The following is a 20,558-nucleotide window of genomic DNA, read 5'->3' on the forward strand; positions in this document are numbered from 1 at the left end:
TGTATTTCTTTGTGTATATCAATATTTCTTTTGTGCAATTACTAGAATCTTTACATCTATTTTTGCATCATTAATTCGATATTTTTAATGACCTACCAAAAAGAGCATCTATAACCTGCCTATCACTTACAACAACATCATTGTCACGGAGTACATTCAATGCCAACAATGGAATATAACCTATGTGCACATGAATATTGTGTCCCGCCTTGGTTCTACCTACGTCATCCGCTAGTACGTGGTAACATGACTCCTATAACATATTAATACATTAGAAATGTCATAGATACTTTAACTCTGATACATGTTACTAACTTCTCACTTAACTCTAGTCCTGACTGGATTTACTCTTATTCTCACTTAAACCATACTTGGTGAGTTTTGTCTGAACTGACTCGACACTAAACTATTTACTTTCTAGTTTTCTCTTAAAGCTAACCGTTTTGCATCATTACCCATGAAGCTAACTGCTTTAATACCAAGTTGTCACACCCCCTCTTGGACCACCTACTCTTAGTCTGGAGACGGTGTGAAGCCAACAGACATCGTCCTCCTCTAACGATACATGCTGAGCCTACTTTTGTCTGACTTGTGCATCAAGAATTAGGACTTCGACATTGTTGTAAATAGCTAACATCTTTAGATTGTTGTAACTTGTATAGTTTTAAGAGAGAGGGGTAGTTGAATGTTCTGTCTGTTTATATATATATATATATATATATATAAACATAGGGGTAGTTAATGTTCTGCCTACAACGACATATATATATGTCATTGTAGGCCTACTTGAGATAGAACTTTGTAGCAGGATTGCGGTAGTACTCTGATGTTGAATGTTATTCCCTGTTGTTTTGCTAAATGTTGGTTTAAGTTGTTATGCTATGTTTGGATGTTGAGTGTTGCCATGGGGTGATGCTTGATATCTTCACATCTTCTTCTAGGTTCAGAGATGGTCTGAGAGAGTGTATAACAACGCATGGCTAGTCCTCTATGCAGCCAGAAAGCGTTGATAACTTGTAAAAACACAAGTTACTATGGTATTTTAAGTAAAACAATGGAGTCAAAACAAGAGATAAAAAACCAAAATACATAATTTCTAATGCAAATTCATAATGGCAAGAGAATGCACCTTACATAAGTCATTATGCCTAATTAACTATGCGTTTAAGCATTCTTCTCAATATGCATTACGTCAAGTTTGTGACGTAATAGTAGTCTTGACCAGTAAGAAAGTTAAAAAAAAAAATACTTCTCTTTGTCCAATTAAGAGCTCTCTTCCTTTTCTTATCCTTTACTGAAGGATGTTTTCTCATAACTGGAAACTCTAACTGGTCTAGCTGTTTTAAGATTTCATGCCCATTCATCACCACTGGAGGAGACCTACGCTCTACATTTCCATCGTGTAGCCTACTTCTACACCATACATGGTTCTCTAGAAGATAGTGTCGATGTCCCATAAAGGATATTCTTCCTCGTATCCCGAATGACAATTTATCATCCATGCATATGGAACATGCCTGATACCCCTTTGTACTCCACTCTGATAGGTCACCATACGCTAAAGTCATTAATCGTCCACAACAAGGCTGTATGTATCTAAAAAAAATGATCGATAAGAGATTTATACGTACGCACCCCAAAATTCCATAACTCTTTTAGTTCTTCAATTAATTGTTGGAGATACACATCGATTTTTCTACTATGAGATCTAGAACCGAGTATGAGCAATGACATGAAGAAATTTGTCTCTTTCATGCATTTCCATGGTGGCAAATTGTAAGGAAGTAACACAACAAGCCACATACTATACAAGGTACTCATATGACCAAGTAGATTAAACACATCTGAAGCTAACCCCAAACGCACGTTCCGTGGATCAGAAGCAAAATCAAGAAATTCACAATCAAAGTGCTTCTATCCCTCCACATCAGTTAGATGTCTCAACACATCATCTGTTTCAACAGTTTATCTCAATGCCTTCTCATGTTATCGAACCTTTCCTGCAAGACAAACAAGCGCTATAATCTCAGTATCGAAGGAAAGTGGCGCAATACCTTATGAAGAATTTTTTGTCCTCTGTTATGATCAACCTTGTACAGAGTTTCGCCACATATAGGACAATGTTGCAAATAGATAAACTTTTACAGAACAATACACAGTCGTACTTGCACACATGAATAGTCTCGTATCCTAAGCCCAAGTCACGAAGCTTTCATTTAGCTTCATAAAATACACTAGGGATAGTACTACTACACATTGGAAACACTACTCTTAAGAGTTCTAACAACACATCGAAGGACTTGTTACTCCAACCGTTTAGAACCTTGACATGCATTAACTTAAACAAAAACTTGAAGGAGAAAAATTCAGAACTATTGGGGTACAACTCATTATGTGCTTCATTCAATAAGTCCAAAATTATGTTTGTTGTATCTTGTTTTTTATCTACCCAATATTTCTCGGTATTTCATCTGTTTTCTCTTCCTCTGTTTCCTCTTCCTATTCAATCGGCGCTTGTAAATCATTCAGCATACCAAACATATCACCTTTTTCATGAAAGTGCCTACTATTAGTTCCTTCATTGAAAGGGTTACTACTAGTTTCTTCATCAAAATTTTCTGTACCTCTAAAGCTAACTGACTCTCTGTAATACACTCATTCTGTGTAGTAGGGGATATTCCAATAGTAAGTAGATGTCGTTCCACACCTCTATTGAGTTTGAATTTAAGTTTATACATCTCTTGCATGGACACCTTATTCGTCCGTAGGCATCAACGTGAAACTTGACAACTTCTAAAAATTGGGTCACTCTCTCTCTATACTCAATGAAAAACTTATTCATAATTTTCATCCAACTCTTGTCCATGGTTAAAGCCCTTAAAACATAAATAGGTTTGATTAGAAGTATATTCCCCCTCCTACATCCTAAACTTACTCCCCTAATAAACAATCTCCCAAACTTTTCACTAAAACTAACTTCAAACTACAGAGGCTACCATAACTACACGATAGCCACCATAACCTAATTAACCACAAACAATTTCAATCTTCGCATACTACCCACCCCTTCCAACAATGCTGCCTTACAAGCTACCCTACTACCACATCTTCAAACCCTCAGAAATACAAAAAAAATTTAAAACAAAAAATGTTATCATAACTGCAGAATAGTCATCCCAAATCTACAACAAGGTTATTCAAAACTATTAAGAAATAAACAACTAAAATTGAACTAAAGGCGGTAATAGCTACAGTATAACCCAAACAAATCTCAACACAAATTACAAAATTTTTAAAACAATAATAACCCTTGTCCTTCCCCCCCCCCCCCCTCTAATTCTCAACTCATCCTCTTCAAATATTCAATTAAACTCACCTCCACCCCCTTGAAAAGTTCAATTCATCAATCCCCCCCTCCCCCCCCCCCCCCCCCCAATTCTTAACCTATTCAATTCAAATATTCAATTAAACCCCCTTTTCACATGAATTTTTTAAAATTTCAATTCAAAATTTAAATTCCTCAACCCAATTTCTCAAATAACTCTTCCCCCTTCAAAATTCTAATTCAACCCTCCCTAATTCTTAACTCATTCCATTCAAAAATTCAATTAAACCCCTTCCCCCTAAAATTTTCAAATTTTCAACTCAAAGTTTAAATTCCCTAACCCAATTTCTTAAATGGCCCCTCCTCTCTTCAAATTTTCAACCCACATTCCAAAAGTTTTATTCAAAAACCAAAATCAAACAAATCATAAAACTAATTCAATATTCAATCTTAAACTAACTCCAAAAAAAAAAAAAAAAAACAAAAGAATAAACATAAACTAACTAACCTAAATTAACTTCAACTTTACAAGAAATGGTTTGAAACTTACCAACAATGTAAGAACGGCAGCACAGCGGCGAGGGCAAGGCATGGCAGCCGCATGCAACGAAGTCTTTTTCTTCTCCTTCTTCTCCTCTCCTTCTCTTCGAATTTTAGTTCTGTATTTTACAGAACTGAAACGAAATATATAGGAGAACACCCAATGCACCACGATGACGTCGAGAGTTCCTACTTGTTTCTGATGCCATTGGTGATTCATTGAGAATAGTTTGAAACATTCCTGACGAATCACTAATGGCATCAGAAATAGGTATAACCGTTCTCGACGCCATGCATGGGATGTCAGGAATCTTGCTCTGACATAATTAGTGTTCAAGTTTTTCTCGACGCTCCAAGCAGGCCGTCGGAAACTATGTTACCTATTTCTGACGTCGGATAAGAACCATCGGGAACAGGTGTCTCTATTCTCGATGCCATGCATAGCATGTCGGAAAACGTTATATATTTATTTTAGTTGTGAACTATTCTGACGCCCTAGATCCAGACATCAGGAATGGCTTCTTGTTTCTCAACGCTCTTTGTGAAACGTCGGTAAAAGGTAATATTAAATTAATATTTTCATCATGTCCCGACATATGAAAAATGGTGTCGAAAATAACCATCTGTCCCAATGTTCGTTCTTCCGACGTCGTTTTATGCGTCGAAAACGTCCAATTTCTTGTAGTGTAAGGGATTTAGAGAAGGGAAAGAGAGAAAGTACAAAATGAGTGAAGGATAAAGTAGAGAGTAGAGGTTCGAAGAAGTGAAAGATGAAAAGAAAGAAGGGAAAGACAAAAAAAGTAGAGGACAATGCTCGAAGTAGGGAGTAGTGACAGAGGGCAACACTCGGAGTGAGGAACAATGACAAAGGAGGGGAGTAGGGAAGGCTCCGAGTGAGGAACAGTGATAGAGGAGGGGAGTAGGGAAGGAGTGGAAATAGTCCTTGGTGGCTGATTTTGGGAGATGAGAGTGAGATGGAAAAGTTTAACCCTAATCGTAGTATTAGGACAATACTTGGGCCAAATGTGGGCTATTCGCTTTAATTTGATGGGCAAACAACCCCTTAATATTTTACCGAGAAGAATCGTGTTTAGTATGTTTTAAATAAAAGCCTCACTTTCCTTTACGATTCTTGAAAGGCTCAAAAGTATAAAATATTTGAATAAGTTTAATTTTTACCTCAAACCAAATGTTTTTTGGTTTAGAAAACGAATACATGGTAGTAGTAACCCATTTGAGACCTTTTTAAATATAGTAAAACAAACCAACATCAACAAAAACTTTCAAATCATTTATGGAATCTAAAATTTTGATGATACATTTCGTAAATATTTCAACAATTTTGCTATTTACAATAATTTGAAAGTTAGAAGATACTAATTATTCTACAAAAAAAAAATTGAAAGTATTTTCATATTTTCTATAACTAGTCAACAACAATTTTGTTAGGTTTATTTTTTTATTGATACTATCAAACTTTGTTTACCCTCACAGCATTTGCAATTCAAAATGCATATAAAACAAATGATGACTTACAACACAAAAATATTTACAGTGTGTGTAACAAAAAACAAAAAGCACATGAAGCCGATAAAATATTTTCATCATTTTCAGATTTACCAAAATTCTTTGATATTCTTGAATATGAAGAAGACAATGTAGCACTAGGGGATATAGCAAGAGGAAATGGAAATGAGAACGAAGACAACAATAGATTCACCTCTTTAGAAATTTAGTGATTATATTTTAAAATATATATATATATAGGAGGTTATTGTATTATCATAATTAATACTAAGAAATAGGCCAACAACCAACCCGTGCTTAACACAACTAACAACTATATGTGTTGAAGATCATGAGATCCAGATCCTCCAACTTGTACTAAAAATAACCTATAATAAATAAATTCTAAAAGAAATTAAGGAAAAGTAAAAAAAGCAACTCATCCATGTAGCCCTCATATTTTCTCTCCTATCTTCAGAATTTATCATCCTCCATTGCTTTGCACCTTCACCCTCGTGATTATGCCTTTGCTCTCACTCTCTTAATGCTTATTTCCACACCTTTAATCCTTTAAAATTAAACAACTAAACACATAATTTAGCACATCGTTTACTAACAAGAAGAGATAATGAGTATTATACACAAGAAAAATATATGAAAATGTCGAGAGTGAAAGAGTTAACGAGTAAATGGTAATAGAGATTTATTATGCTTTCGTGGTTGAATTTCATTATTACTAAAACCACATTCTTCATCTTTACCGTGCATTATAAAACCTTGGTAACATTGACAAAATATTTACACTTTATAGCAAAATTATGTGTAATTTAATTGGGGTCTTTTAAAAAATATAAAATAGCAAAATATTTACACTGTATAGAACAATTTCGAAAATGGAAAACTCTTACGAGTCACTATAGAAAATATAAAAAATGCCCCATCGATCACACCATCAACAACACGTACGTAATATATTTAGTACACGATCATTTAGATTTGACTATTTTGCTACAATTTATTTTTTCAATTATATATCGTTTGATTTTGTTACATGATCTTTTTATCTGGTTACGTTTAAATTTGATTACATGATCGTTTAGATTTGATCATTTAAATTTGGACTCATTTTTTTTCAAAATTGGGTACGTTTAGATTTGGCCAAATGATTTTTTTTAATTCTTTTAGTACACTATCGTTTAGAATTGTTTACGCGATCGTTTATTTTTTCAAAATTCTTTAATACCTATCGTTTAGATTTGGCTAAACAATTTTTTTAATTCTTTTGGTACACGATCATTTAGATTTGTCTACACGATGATTTATTTTTTTTCACGATCGTTTACTTTTTTTTATATAATCGTTTACATTTGACTACTTTAATCTAAATGATTTTTTTTTAGATTCTTTATACAAGATCTTTTAGATTTTGCTATTTTTTACACACAGTTTAGATTTGGTTCCCCAAATTTAAACGACGTAAAAAAAGAAGAGAAAAAGAAGAAAGTTGATAGGAAAAAAGCGTAACGAAAAAAAAAAGACAATGGAAAGATTAAACGAGGAAGAAAGACTATGAAAAGAAATCACAACAAAAAAGAAAAAAAAAAGACGAGGAAAGAAATCGTAGCAAGAACGAGAAGAAAAATGGAAGGACAAAACTAGAATATTTAAAAAGTTAGGAAACATAAATATTTTTGCTTTTAAAGAAAAAACTCATAATTTAATGTGAATTAATTTGATACCTTTGGATTAAATCAAGTATTATAATGTCAATTGTGAATTAATTTATAACCTTTCAAATATTTTGATGCGAATTAAAAATAATTAAAATTTAAATGACAAAATTGCAGTTTGGTATTATGATAGGAAGAAGATAAAATTAACCTAAGAAGTTTCACCGTCATCCAATCTTTTATATACACTAAAAGATTTAACCAATTATCAAGCCTCCTCTTGCTAAAACAAGAGAAAGTAATTACACCCAAACATCTACCAAGAAAGATTAGAATAAATATTATAAGAATTCAACAGAAGCTTAATCCAACAAAAAAAAGGGAAAGAAAAAAACAAACCTTAATAAAATACACACACTAGCTAAGCAGAAAGAAAACAAATTTATATACGTGCATGAGGAAGTGTCTGTACAAACGTCAGATTGGTGAATGGGGCATTATGAGCCTTCCTTGTAAGAATTTCACAAAATCAAATAACAGTTGCTAATAAGCTCAAACCAGTTCGTCACTACATGAACATTATGAGCAACCTCCATCAAGTACCCGCATTTATGCTGCCAAAGGTCCTTCCATAACTGCATTCAACAAATTTAATGTATTATGAATCCACTGGATGTAAAAGGGAAACTTTTTTTCTCCATTTTGGGAGAGAATAGAGAATGAGAGAGAAAGGAACCTCGTCTCTTTGTGGATGCATCAGATGATACAGTTTCAGCATCTTCTTCAATGGCATCAGCTGCAACAGGTTTCTTGGATGGCACCTCGGGAAGATCCAACTTTTCCTCTTTTTCTTCGGAAGTTGGGACCTCAGGCAGATCTTCAACAGTGAGCTGAGAAAAACGTTGATGGGAAATGTCATTCAGATAGTATAGTAAAAGACAATCCGCAGTAGTCATACCTAACATACTAATCTAGTTTATATATTATTCTGGTTTCTATATTCATACTCTATAATATATTCCCGAGTTATGCAATCATTGATATCTATGAATATTTCTCGCTTTCTTATTATCATTACAATGATACAAAACCCAAAATTAAATAGAATACAGCTTGATGAAATAAGGAAAATAGACATAAAAGGAAATAATCCTACAGAATAATAACAAATAAAACCAAATGAAATCAAATATTATGGCATAAACCAACAATATCAATATACATTATACATATGCATACACACATTCACGAGTTATGATTTGACTATCCATAAACACTTTTGAGGCTTTTCTGTAGACCCTAAATTTGTTATCCCTTTATTTTAGTAATTTTGTTGAAGCTTGCTAGCGTTATATTACTTGATAGGAAGAATTAGTTAAGCTTTAAAGAGGAAAAATTGTCAAATGTGATGGCCGAGAGGTGAAGGAAATAGCTTAAGTGTTGTTGAGTTATCATGCTAAGTATGCAGCCAAAGTGTCAAGGGTTTGAGGTAAGCGGTCTAGGCTTTGTGCTGATAAGGACCATGAAGTATATTGTCAGGCGGCCAAAAGAAAAGAGAGGCAAATTTGGCCAAGTATTGTAAAGGTGAGCTAAGGATGCTATGTGACCAAGTGAAAGCTAGAGTAAGCCAAAATAATCTCTAGGTGGTCGAGGTGATGTGTGAGTGAGGAGACAAGGTTATGCCACTTGAGTGTCATAGGCGGCCAAGGAAAGAAGGGAGAAAATTTGGTTAAGCATAAGTGTAGGCGAGGAAGTGTCCTAGGCGGCCAAAACTTGAGAGCAAGTGTGGCATCAAGGAAAGGTTAGGCATCAAGGAGTGTGCTAGGCGGCAAGGACTTGTGTTGAGGAAAATAATGGGGCGTACTCAAGTAAGGCTTAGGCGAGCAAGGTTGGTTAAGTGTAGGTGTTCAAAGTGAGTTGGTAAGGCTTGAGGCGAGATGAGCAAGTCAGAGATGTGCAAGTCAGTTTAGTGACTTACAGGTGGCTCATTAAGGATTAACATCACCATTAAGCAAGCTAAAGGTGTCAAGATATTTTCATGCAGAGAAGCCTGTTTAAGCTCAACTTCTATCGAGGAGAGCTCTCAATTCCCTCGTGCGATTTGAGTGTTTTCAATCCTAAAAGAAAGCTTACAGAATCTAGTTTTAGGGAGAAGACTGCCAGAAGGAAAAGATTTAAGGAGGATGATGAATGGTTGAAGGAACTCCATTAAGGTCGGTTTTCAAAAAAACTCAGAACAGTCTTCAACTAGGAATTTTGATCTGAAATTTTGAAGTAAGATAGTTAGGAGGTTAAGGAACAAGTTTGTAGAAGCAAGTTTTTTGATTTGATGAATGGAGTTTAAGTTATGAATGTTTGAAGTAGAATCTAGAACTTGAACATGAACAGACAGCTTCAAAGATTTGAGCAAGCAGGCACGTCCTTGGCTAGACATCAGGACACTACACAAGGAGGCCGTGCTAGAGGTGTAGCTCGTGTGCGTAAGTGCCATGTGCAGCACAAAGCAAGCCCAGTGCAAGGCCATGTGGTCAGGCATGAGCGCAAAGGCCCTTCGTCCAAGCTTGCATGTGTATCAAGGGGGTGAGCGTTGAGGCCTGCGTGTGCCAAGGGCTAGGTGGCAAGGTGAGGTGCACAAGGATAGGCATGTGACAAGGGCTTGAGGCCATGATGGGTGTGCAGCGTGGTCAGGGAGGTTAGCACGCATGCTGGCAGAACCTCACAAGGCCAAGGCACATGTGCAGCCATGCCCTCCACCCAACCAAGCGTTAACCAGTGCCATTGTGTCAAAATGAGTCATTTTTTATATTTTTGAGATTTTTAAATTATGTTTGGAACTTTTAAGAGTCAAAAGGATGAATTGGAATTTGATTCTATTATCTCAGGCCAAGAAAACGAAAAGATAGGGCAAACTCATAAACCAAAGGGATCTAGCTTAAAACCCGTGACAAATGGTTTTAAATTCTTATTTAAAGCATAAATTTCAAATAAGAAGTATTTAAGTAAGCTTTGTGTATTTAAGCATGATTTATTTATTCCAATTGAGTTACTCAAGCATGAGATTCATATTTTAAAAGTATTAAAATATGAAATTCAGTATTTGCACACGAGATTTAGCAAGCATTTAAGCAAAGCAAGATTTAAAGCAAGTATGAGTTTATGAGACTTTCTTTACAAGCATGACTTAAGAAATGTTTTGGAGACAATGAGTATTATGAGAATTTCTTCACCAGCATGAATGATTTATTTGAGCAAATTATTTCTATAAGTTTTATAAGCTTGTTTTATATTTATCGAAAGCGATTAACACCAACACAAGGCTTACGTGGAAACTCGAGAACCAAGAGAAAAACCACGATACTTTAGTTTTTATTATTTTTCTTATGAATGAATACAATAGGTACAAAGGGAGAGAATAAATAGAATACAATAGGAGTAAGAAAGGAAAAAATTTAGGAAATAAAATCTTCTATATTATTTTTTTCAAAAATACTCTAAGGACAAAGCCCTACTAATTCTGACACTCCCCCTCAAGTTGAGAAATAAATATTAAGGAGTTCCAACATGCTAACACAAAGGTCGAAGTGTAGTCTGAGAAGCCCCTTGGTGAGAACATCAGTAACCTGTTGGCTCGAAGGAATGTACGGAATGCATACGCTTCCACTATCAAGTCTTTCTTTGATGAAATGCCGAACAATCTCAACATGTTTAGTTCTATCATGTTGAACTGGGTTGTTAGCAATACTATAGCGGTTTTATTATCTCAAAAAAGCTTCAATGGTGTCTCACATTCATGATGAAGATCTGACAAATCTTTTTGGAGCCAAATTTCCTCACATATTCCCAAACTGATAGCTCTGTATTCAGCCTCACCACTGCTCTTGGCCATAACACTTTGCTTCTTACTTCTCCAAGTTACATGATCGACCCAAACAAAGGTACAATAACCGGAGGTAGACTTTCTGTCAACAACAGATCCTGCCTAATCCAAGTCAGTATATGCCTCAATGGTTTTTCTATTTGTTTTTTTAAACATCAACCCTTTACCAGGTGTATTTTTCAATGGTTTTACCATATGTTTCTCATAGGGAGCCTGCATAAACTGGCTGAAACACTCGCAGCAAAGGAAATATCAGGACGTGTATGGGATAAGTAGATTAATTTACCTACAAGGCACTAATATTGTTCTTTATCAACTGGAACTTGATCATCAGAGTTTCCTAGTTTACAATTGAATTCAATAGGAGTATCAGCAGGATGACATCCCAACATACCTATCTCGGTTAGCAAATCAAGGGTGTATTTTCTCTAAGACATGGAGATACCTTCTTTAGATCTTGTCACCTCCATCCCAAGGAAATATCTCAGATTTCCCAAATCCTTGATTTCAAATTCATCACTCATTCTCTGCTTTAGTTGACTGATTTCTGTTTGATCATCTCCAGTGAAAACAATGTCATCCACATAAATTATTAGAACAACAATCTTCCCTACCTTGGAAACTTTTGCAAATAAAGTATGGTCAGAGTGCCCCTGACTGTACCCTTGGGACTTGACAAAAGTAGTGGATCGGTCAAACCATGCTCTCGGAGACTATTTCAACCATATAGGGATTTCTGGAGTTCACACACCTGCTGACCAAATTAGGCTTCAAATCCTGGCGGGGGGCTCATGTAGACTTCCTCCACAAGGTCTTCATTCAAAAAAGCATTCTTAACATCCAGTTGGTATAGATGTCAATCTTTGTTCACAGCAACAGATAGCAGGACTCTAATAATATTCAACTTAGCAACTGGAGAAAAAGTTTCTGAATAGTCAATACCATAAGTCTGAGTAAATCCCTTTGGAACTAACCTTACCTTGTGTTTATCAAGCGTACCATCTGCTTTGTATGTGAGAGAGAACACTCATTTGCATCCTCAGTTTTATGTCCCTTTGGTAGAGCACAAATCTTCCAAGTTCTATTCTTTTCAAGAGCCTTTATCTCTTTCATAACAACATTTTTCCATTCAGAACATTCTAGAGCAGTGTAGATATTTTTCAATATTATGGTAGAGTCAAGGCTTGCTGTAAAAGCTCTAAACTGCGGAGAGAGATTATCATAGGAAACATAGTTGCAAATTGGATGTTTAGTAAAGGACCTGGTACCTTTTCTCAAAGCAATGGGAATGTCAAGAGAGAGATCATACTCATCAAGTTTCCTTGTATGACCCTGTTCAGCTTCATTGTTACTGGTTTCTGTTCTAACCTCAGTCTCATCACCACGGTTCTTTTCTTCCATATTTTCAAAAACAGCAACATCAGACTTGTCATTCTCACTCATCGTATTATTAGTACAAGGTTCTGTAGGGTTTTCCATACCTTGGTCTCGAGGAGGTTCGAAGTCTTGGGCTGGAGTCGGCGGTTGACTAGTTGGGGACCCAACTTCCTTTCTAAGATTCCTCCTATAATATGTTTTCCAGGGAACTAGGTTTGTGGGTAGGATTATGGGATGAGGATCAACGTCAGATACGGTACTAGGAGTAGGTTAAATAAATTCAAAGGTGCTGTTAGACTCTTCACTTACACTCTTCCCCTGAAGATGACTGACGGGAAATTAGGATCGGTTCTCACAGAAAGTAACATCCATAGTGACAAAGTATTTCTCCTGGACGGCGGGTGAAAACATTTATAACTGTGCTGGTGAAGAGGATACCCAACAGACACACAAGCCTGAGCCTGAGGGGTAAATTTAGTCTGATTATGATCAAAATTATGGACATAAGCGGTACACCCAAACACACGAAGAGGAACCTCAGAAATAAGATGAGTAGAGGGGTAAGACTCCTTAAGACAATTTAAGTGAGTCTGAAGGTGGAGGATACGAGAAGACATTTTATTGATTAAGTGAGCGGTTGTAAGAATAGCATCTCCCCACAAGTATGATGGAAGGAAAGTGGAGAGCATAAGGGAACAGGCTACTTCCAAAAGGTGACGGGTTTTTCGTTCGGTCACTCCATTTTGTTGAGGAGTGTAGGCACACGAGGTTTGGTGAACAATCCCCTTGGAGGCTAGAAATTCACTAAGGTTATGGTTTTGGAATTCCCGACCATTATCACTCCGAAAAATTGCAATTTTTGTATGGAATTGTGTTTCAATAGTATGATAGAGGTTTTGGAAAATAGATGAAACCTCGAATTCATCTGTGATAAGGTAGACCCAGGTAAGACGGGTATGGTCATTGATAAAAGTTACAAACCACCGCTTTCCCGATGAGGTGGTGACCTTGGAAGGACCCCAAACGTCACTATGGATAAGGGTAAACGATTGTGTAGGTTTATATGGTTGTGAGAGAAAAGAGACTCGAAGTTGTTTAGCCCGGATACACACATCACAAGATAGAGAAGAGACATCAAGTTTAGAAAAAAGGTCAGGAAATAAAGATCGCATATTTGTAAAGTTTGGGTGATCCGGCCAAAAATGCCACAACATACGATCTTGTTCAGAAGTGCTAAAGTAGGACGACAATAAACTAACCCTAGAGAAACTACTATAAGAGGTATCATCATCAATGATGTAAAGTCCCCTGTTATGTCGGGCAGTGCCAATCGTCCTCCCCGAGCTCATGTCTTGAAAATAAACAGATTCAGGTAAGAAGATAGCTTTACAATGCAACTCACGAGTGATATTGCTTATAGATAACAAATTGTAAGACACTTTAGGGACATGCAAAACATTCTGGAGAGCAAAACCGTCAAAGGAAACTATTTATCCTTTGCCAGCGACTGGAGTTAGAGAGTCGTCGGCTATTCGGATTTTTCATTACCGGCACACAGGGCATACGAAATAAAATGTTTCGAAGAACCTATCAAGTGATCTGTAGCCCCCAAGTCTAAGATCCAGGCATTCTTCCCATCAACACTAATAAGCCCAAGGGACTGAGACATACCTGACTGAGCAATAGCACCTAGAGTCAGAGTCTTGGTCTGGCTTGCAGTAGGACCAGTTGATTGAGAAGTGCTAGCAGGGGTAGTCTCACTAATGTAGGCACGTCCTGAGTTTTGTTTCTTGTTGGAGGACCATTTCTTACCTCCTAGAGGACGATAATGGAGTTTCCAACACTGTTCTTTGGTGAGCCATTGTTTCTTGCAGTACTCAAACACAGGGATTGACTTCTCATTATTCTTGTCAATATCATGATTTGAGGACCGAGTGCTAAAGGCAACGTAGTCAATGGTAGGGGTAGTCAATATACCCAGGGCATTAGTGCGATCCTCTTCCAGGCGAACTTCAAAACACACTTCCATTAGAGAGGGAAGAAGTCTTTGTCCGAGTATACGACCACAAACAGTACCAAATTTGAGATTAAGTCCTGCAAGAAAGTCATAAACATGGTCAGCCTCTTCAAGTTTAGCATATTGTGTACCGTCATTTGGTGTATCCCAAAGTATCTCTCTGCACAAATCCATCTCTTGCCAGAAAGGAGAGCTTGTTAAAATAGGTAGTCACGTCCAGGGTCCCTTGTTTGCAATTATAGAACTGTTTTCGCAGAGTATACAATCGATAGGCATTCTGTCGTTTCGAGTAAAGGGTCTGAGTTGTATCCCATAAATCTTTTGTTGTGGCTGCATATAGCAGAGGCTTGCCGATCTGAGGTTCCATACTATTAATCACATGGACCGAATAAGTGAGTCCTCCCCTTTCCAGAGTCGTTACAAGGCGTCTCCTGGTGGAGGACATACAGTCTCTCTAGTTAAGAAGCCGAACTGGTGGCGACCTTCGAGGAACATCATTATTGATTGGGACCAAGAGAAATAATTTTGCCCATTTAATTTTTCACCTGAAAAGTTCCCTGTAGACGAATCCAAAGAGTTATTTATATAATTTGACGGTAAATTAAGGAACGAAGTTATCGGGTTCTTGGAATACATAGGCAACTCGGTTGGTTTGGAATGCATCGAAGACTCGCCCGCTTCAATGTCTGATCTGTTCTGGGGTTGATCAATCCCATTACCAAAAAATAACAATTGCTGTAAAGAGTCAACATACAGCGGATGCTTACCGTACAAATTTGACAGAATTACAGTTGAGGGTTGTTGTCCGGAGTGCATAGGCGGTGCGTGAGAATGCGGATGGCCGGAATGGTATGACGGTTGGACATCCGACGACGTGTAAAGGGAAATGGGCTTGGCGGTGAGATAAATGACGTTGGCGCATGGGCCCACTCATCGAACAGGAGCGGCGCGTGAGTCACTTTCTGGTCAGACAGCGTATGGCTGCGAAACTACTCCCGTTGGGTAGATCGACGGTTTCTGTAGGTTTTGGAGCAGTTTCTCCATGGAAGCAGCAACGGTGACGACGGCGGTGGCAATGACGGGTTCAGTTTCGATCTGGATTTCTCCTAGGTTAGTTTCTAGGATTTCGTTATTGCTTTGCTCTGATACCATATTGAAAGCAATTAACACCAACACGAGGCTTATGTGGACACCCAAGAACCGGGAGAAAAACCACGATACGTTAGTTTTTATTATTTTTCTTATGAATGAATACAATAGGTACAAAGGGAAAGAATAAATAGAATACAATAGGAGTAAGAAAGGAAAAGAGTTAGGAAATAAAATCTTCTATATTATTTTTTCCAAAAATACTCTAAGAACAAAGCCTTACTAATTCTAACAATATTACTCAATACTTGAGATATATAGAGATAAGTTTAAGTCCTAAGGGTAATGGTTATTATGTGCACATAGAGAAATTGTTATTGTGATGAAGAATTGCACTTCAATGAGGACTATTGCAAGTATTATTGCAAGTATTGATTAAATTCTACTACATGTCTAGGTTTAGAGAGATTAATGTTGCTGTTATCGATTACATTCTACCGCAAGCCAGTTAGTTATAGAGAAATTACCGTTGTGAGTATTGATTAAATTCTACCAATTGTGAGTATTGATTAAATTCTACCACAACCTAGCCAGATGGGTATCAACATAACAAGAAAGTTTTAAAAGTATTTACTGTTTTGCTATAATTTCATAAGTATTCAATTCAAATGCATGTTTTTATTTAAGTAGTCACGGGGCTTTTAGGTCATTCTTTCAAAATATTTTTATATTTTTCACTTTCTTGGTAGAGATCGTGATTCCCGAGCATGAACTACGGCTACCAGTCTTCCTTTCTGTTTTTTTTTTCTTAAGGTTTCTCTTGTTGCATATGTATATAGACCGTGCATTTAGCTATGTAGTTGTGTTTTGTGAGTAAGGGTTAGTTGTGTGTATGTCTTTTGAGTTGCTAAACTCCAGTTATGATTATGGTATGTGTTAGTTACTCTTGATATGTTTATGCGAAGTATTATGCATGTTTTCTCAGTTTCATCTAAGTTAAGCGTTAGCAGTTTAGCAATTTATCAGTAAATGTCGCAAGAGTAGAACATATTTGTTGGTGTCACACTTCTCTTGGGCTAAAAGAAGAGGGTCTGGGAGGGGTGTGACATTTTCAATCCTATGTCACAACTAACTAGATGAATTTAGGTTTCTACTAAATAAATCATAATAAAAAGTAATGATAATGACTGGAATAACTTTTTGTGTAAGCTTGAAGATCAAAAGTAAATGTCTTATACTGCAGTAAATGATCAAATTCAATTTGCATCAATAGCCACGGAGGGGCTCTTTATTGAACATTACGCGGAACTAAATCTAAAATTAAATTAATAATTTATAATTTATAAGTCAAAATATTTTAGAATTCACTCCTAAGAAAATAAATGATATTCTGCATGTAGAAATCTATTTTGACCACCAATTAAATGACTAACCGGACAACCCTATTATGGAGGATAAAAAATGATAAAGATAACCACAATACCTGAGCTTCCAAGCTCTCAAATTCTGCTAAGATTTGCTCCTCATCTTCTTCTGATAATTTCTCACCCAAGATGGCATTAATTTCCTTCAAACATATAAGTAAAAGTTAAGCAGTAGAAAAGGGAAATATAATGAAATGGAAGCACAGATAAATCAATGAAGCAGTCAAGCAGACGAATGTTATGATCCCAGAAAATTCAATTCGCTTACCATGCAGAATATGCCTTCGCATCCAAATTTATAATTACTTGAAAAGCCGACATACAACACCACACATAAAAAATTCCCTAAAAATTCAAAAGGTTTCTACTCCTAATTTTTTCATAACTGTCATGCCATAATCATAATTCTATTTCTTTATAAAACACGGTGCTAATAAACTTCATATTAAGAATAAAAGGTCAGAGAGCTCAACAAAACGTAAAGTTGGTAACAAGATCAAATCTCCTTTCTCGCCAATGCAATATTAATAAAGTAATCAATTCCTATGTTAACAATATCCGTTGAATTGATGAAAAGCTAAAATCTAAGTCAGACCTTACGTAGAAGACTTGCAGAGAAGGGAAGATAATTTTAGCAGTGATTTTCTTCAGGTAAATGAAAAAGACCTTCTTACTTGGCAAATATCTTTATTATTTATTATTATTTTATTTGGGGAGAGAGAGAAACCATTCATTTCACTTGTAGAATGAAGGTTAAATAGCTGTTAGGCTGTAATTACAAAACACTGGAGACAACTTACACCAACAAACAGGTAAATGAATAGTAGAATCAATAAAAGAGTAGAAGCCCTGTTCTTAGTTGGAGAAGGTACAAGAGTTTCACCGTATAGATGAAGCCTGAATTATGTTGAGCCATTAGATCTTTATTTCCTTCTTGAATGTATTGGTTTGACAATTTTCCCTAAGAATTTTGTGTTGGGTTTCTGAAATGGCAGGTACGAAAAGTTCCTAAAGATTTTTTTTCTCTTTCAATTTTCCTTGCAAACAGCCAAAGGAATTATAAACACTGATAAAAAAGTAGGAAGGAATGGTTGATAAGACAACATTGATCAAAGTCCTTCCCTCCTTGGGATGTGGAAACTTCTACAAACCGCCAATTTTCTTCTTATTGTATCATAAACGAGATCATAAAAAGCTGTTTAATTAGGCTTAGGCCTGAGAGTTACTCCAACGTAACTATTGGGAAAGCTTTCCTTCTTACAACCCAACATGCAATCCATTTCCTACACTGAAGCATCCTCCAAATTTTACACCAACAGCTGTTTTTGCATATCAATGGAAAGGCTGTTAAGGATTCTTTGAAAAGGTGACAAAACAGCATCCAATTTTCTACAAAAGTTCTTTTCCTTTGTAAAACAGAAAAAAAAAAAAAAAAAAAAAAAAAAAAAAAAAAAAAAAGATATATAAGAATATTGGATATGGAATATGGATCTTATCCGCTCTTACTTTGAAGCCTTCCATCAGCTCTTTTTCCTGAATCCCTGATCCAGGACTGCCATCTTTACCCCACGCCTTTAAGCTCCAAAATATGATCAAGAAATCTAATCATAGGCTTTCTTAAAATCTATTTTTATCACGAACCCCTATTCCCTTTTTTAACCTTTCAGCCAAGACTTTTGCAATGATTTTGTTCAAGTAACCAAACTAATCGGTATAAATTTGCTAATTTTCATATTTCCCTTCTTCTTTAGGTTTAAAGCCACATAACTCTCATTTGTCCTACGATTTAAGATGCTATTGTTAAAATAACTCTTGAAACACCTTAGATAGATCGACTTTAATTATGTTCATATATTTTATTGAAAGTTCACCATTGAAATCATCTTTTAGTAAATTAAGGATTTGACCAAAATACCCTAATTTACTCTCCTTCTACATCAATATGCTTAATAGAATAGAAAAGATCCACAGAATTATGAGTTCTCACCAAAAGCAACGGCCTAGGGAGAAGACTCTCAAATTGTGATCAAGGTTAGGTCCCGAGAACATTGAGATTGTCACACTCAAGTCAAATGAGAGATTGTTGGGCTTCTTTTATTTTTAAAGTTTTTATGTCCTATATTTCATTTTTCTTGATAAAAGCTTGGTTTCTCAACAAGAAGGTTTGAATTCAATAAATAAATAAAATCAGACAGAATGTCTTGTACAACAAGAAACCAAAGGTAGGAGGAAGAAGGATGGCAACATGCAAAGCCTAGAAAGACGACTGTGGGTACTAAATGAACAAATAACAGCATGATGCGACTGTAACAATAGAAGCACTAGTATCAAAGGAAGATCAACAATTGAGCAACCAGAATGTATGGGTTACTCTTACCATAAAGACCCAAAGGCATTTTGAGAACTATCATCAAAGAAGCACAGAAATTCATACTAGTTAGGGAAGAAGAAAAGAAGAGGTTGAGAAAGAACGAGAACAGAACGATTTTCAAGGCACAATGCATCTTGTGTGGACCATCACTTGACAAATAATTGAGACATAATTCAAAAGGAATATATGGTGGGGCAGGTGCTTATTGGGGTAGGAAAGAACTAGTAATTAATCAGATTGGCAGGACAAGATCAATTAGGAATCCTAGTAAGCACAAATGGAATATCAAATAGCAACATATTTGTAACTACTTGATAAATTGGTTAGAGTTTGGAACAAAGGAAATTTTGGAATTAGACAAAACTTTGGGAAGCAGTTTTGGGACATTACTAAGCCCTGGTGTAACTCTCTTTTTTAAAAAAAAAAAAAAAATTAAGAAACATATTTTCATTTATAGATAAAAAGGACATTGTTCAAGGATACAAGCTTCCAAAAGGGGACTTAAAATAAAGAATAAGCCTATGGTGTACTTTTGTATTTGTTTGTCTATCTTCCGGATGCAATTGTGTTTTGATTAGTAAGCTTTGATATCATAGTAGAATTGTTAGATAAACAAGGGTTTCATCTAAAAATTAATTGGCAATGAGAGTAATGCATGTATATTATAAAGATTGTGAGCTCTCTTCATCTTTCCAACATGAGATTCTCAGCACTTTCTTACTAACATATCATGAGCTATATGTTAGGAACCTTCACCTGCACTCAGAAAAACCCAACAAACTACAAGAAACAGAGGCAGCACTCTGTGGATTCTTTATTTATATAAAGGGAGAATGAGTTCACAAGAAAGCTTAAACAACTCAAACAAAGAGCTAGCTAACGGAAAGAAAATAACAACAAAATAAACAGTAGCAGAATTCCAGCAATTAGAGATGCTGGTGTCTCCCTTCAGCCTCCACAGCAGTCTTTTCTCAAAATCAAAACCTGCCCCCAGCAATCCCTAAACATCCCTTAAATATTCCCCTCTTTTTTTTGTTAGTGGGTCCCACCCCTTCTCTCAGCCTATTCGTTATTCATTCTTGTCTTGGGCCGGGCTGTCTATATGGATATTGGATTTCCTTCCTCTACGTTTATACGTATTTATGATAGGAGGTCTTACACTATATTAACCGAGATTTTTGAATTAGGTGTGTTGATTAATGCTTGTAATCTTACTTTTTGGAATACATGAATATGTAATTCCATCATAACCAATAAATACATGCAAATTTTATTCAACCATAATCTGACTCTTAATAAACCAGGTAACAGAATAAAAATTCAAATATGAATCCTAATAAACGATCAATTAAAAAACCTCAC

The 20,558-nt window shown here is 36.0% G+C and overlaps 1 protein-coding gene across 2 annotated transcripts in view; it reads right to left on the minus strand.

Moving 5' to 3' along the window:
* Positions 1-7,356: 7,356 nt before the first annotated feature.
* The window catches only part of LOC103486109 (vacuolar protein sorting-associated protein 20 homolog 2-like), a 30,531-nt gene continuing 17,329 nt past the window's right edge, over positions 7,357-20,558 (minus strand). For both annotated transcript variants that reach the window (XM_008443956.2, XM_051088243.1), the window contains 3 exons: positions 16,885-16,968; positions 7,778-7,931; positions 7,357-7,676 (listed from right to left, as the gene is read on the minus strand). In XM_008443956.2, coding sequence (XP_008442178.1) covers positions 7,651-7,676; positions 7,778-7,931; positions 16,885-16,968 — 264 coding nt within the window. In that variant the 3' untranslated portion in view covers positions 7,357-7,650. The remainder of the gene's footprint in view (positions 7,677-7,777; positions 7,932-16,884; positions 16,969-20,558) is intronic.

The sequence above is a fragment of the Cucumis melo genome, chromosome 8 (assembly GCF_025177605.1).
Source record: "Cucumis melo cultivar AY chromosome 8, USDA_Cmelo_AY_1.0, whole genome shotgun sequence".
NCBI lineage: Eukaryota > Viridiplantae > Streptophyta > Magnoliopsida > Cucurbitales > Cucurbitaceae > Cucumis > Cucumis melo.